Source organism: Pyxicephalus adspersus, chromosome 2, assembly GCF_032062135.1.
Source record: "Pyxicephalus adspersus chromosome 2, UCB_Pads_2.0, whole genome shotgun sequence".
Taxonomy (NCBI): Eukaryota; Metazoa; Chordata; class Amphibia; order Anura; family Pyxicephalidae; genus Pyxicephalus; species Pyxicephalus adspersus.
Window position 1 is genome coordinate 119,687,949 of NC_092859.1, and position 721 is coordinate 119,688,669.

A 721-nucleotide genomic window follows, 5' to 3' on the forward strand; every position below is an offset into this window, starting at 1 on the left:
TATATATATATACTGTATATAAGATGAAAATAAATGTCCAAGAGCTCTCATGGAAAACACGGCATTCAGAAGAGGCCATTCGATTTTATTAAAGGCTTTTTCTGCGTCCAAGCTTAGTAACAGATTTCACATTTGGACAACTAGTGGCCTGAACTATAGCCGTAAGCCCGCCCTAATTCCTACTGTAAAATGCCTGTTTTGTACGAATCTTAGACAATTTATTGTTTTAAGGTATGAAGTTAGCAACAGTTACTCACCATACAAGCAAGAATTCCAAAACTATGAATCATTATTGTTAACAGTTTACTTACCAACATAAAATGTACAGTTGGAGTGTACCAGGCTTTCAGTCCACAGCCGGCAGCTCTCACTCTCTGTCAGTGACTCCACCCCATAACAGTACTGGTAATCCATCTTGGTGAGTACAAAAACAGGAACTTGCTAGGGGATAAAAAATATTGCCTAATTAACAGAACCAAATAAAAAGGGTAAAGTCCAGAATTAACCCCCCTAGAGGTAAATCCCGAGTGTGACTTGTAGTGGATTTTACCTGCAAATAGCGGTAATCCAGAGTCACACTCGGGGTAGCTTTACCCTAAAAAAAAAAACAAAAAAAAAAAAAAAACCCCCACTTACCTTGCTCCGTTGTCATCCCCCGTCGTCCTGCTGGTCCCTGCAGATCCTGGAGACATGTCCATCTTCTTCGATTTTCAGCCGCGCA

At 40.4% G+C, this 721-nt stretch overlaps 1 protein-coding gene across 2 annotated transcripts in view; it reads right to left on the reverse strand.

Annotated features, from left to right (window-relative positions):
- ICE2 (interactor of little elongation complex ELL subunit 2) overlaps nt 1–721 on the reverse strand; it is a gene marked incomplete at its 5' end in the record, with an annotated part of 40,427 nt that overhangs the window by 27,116 nt on the left and 12,590 nt on the right. For both annotated transcript variants that reach the window (XM_072402174.1, XM_072402175.1), the window contains 1 exon segment: nt 312–441. In XM_072402174.1, the coding sequence (XP_072258275.1) occupies nt 312–441 (130 nt within the window).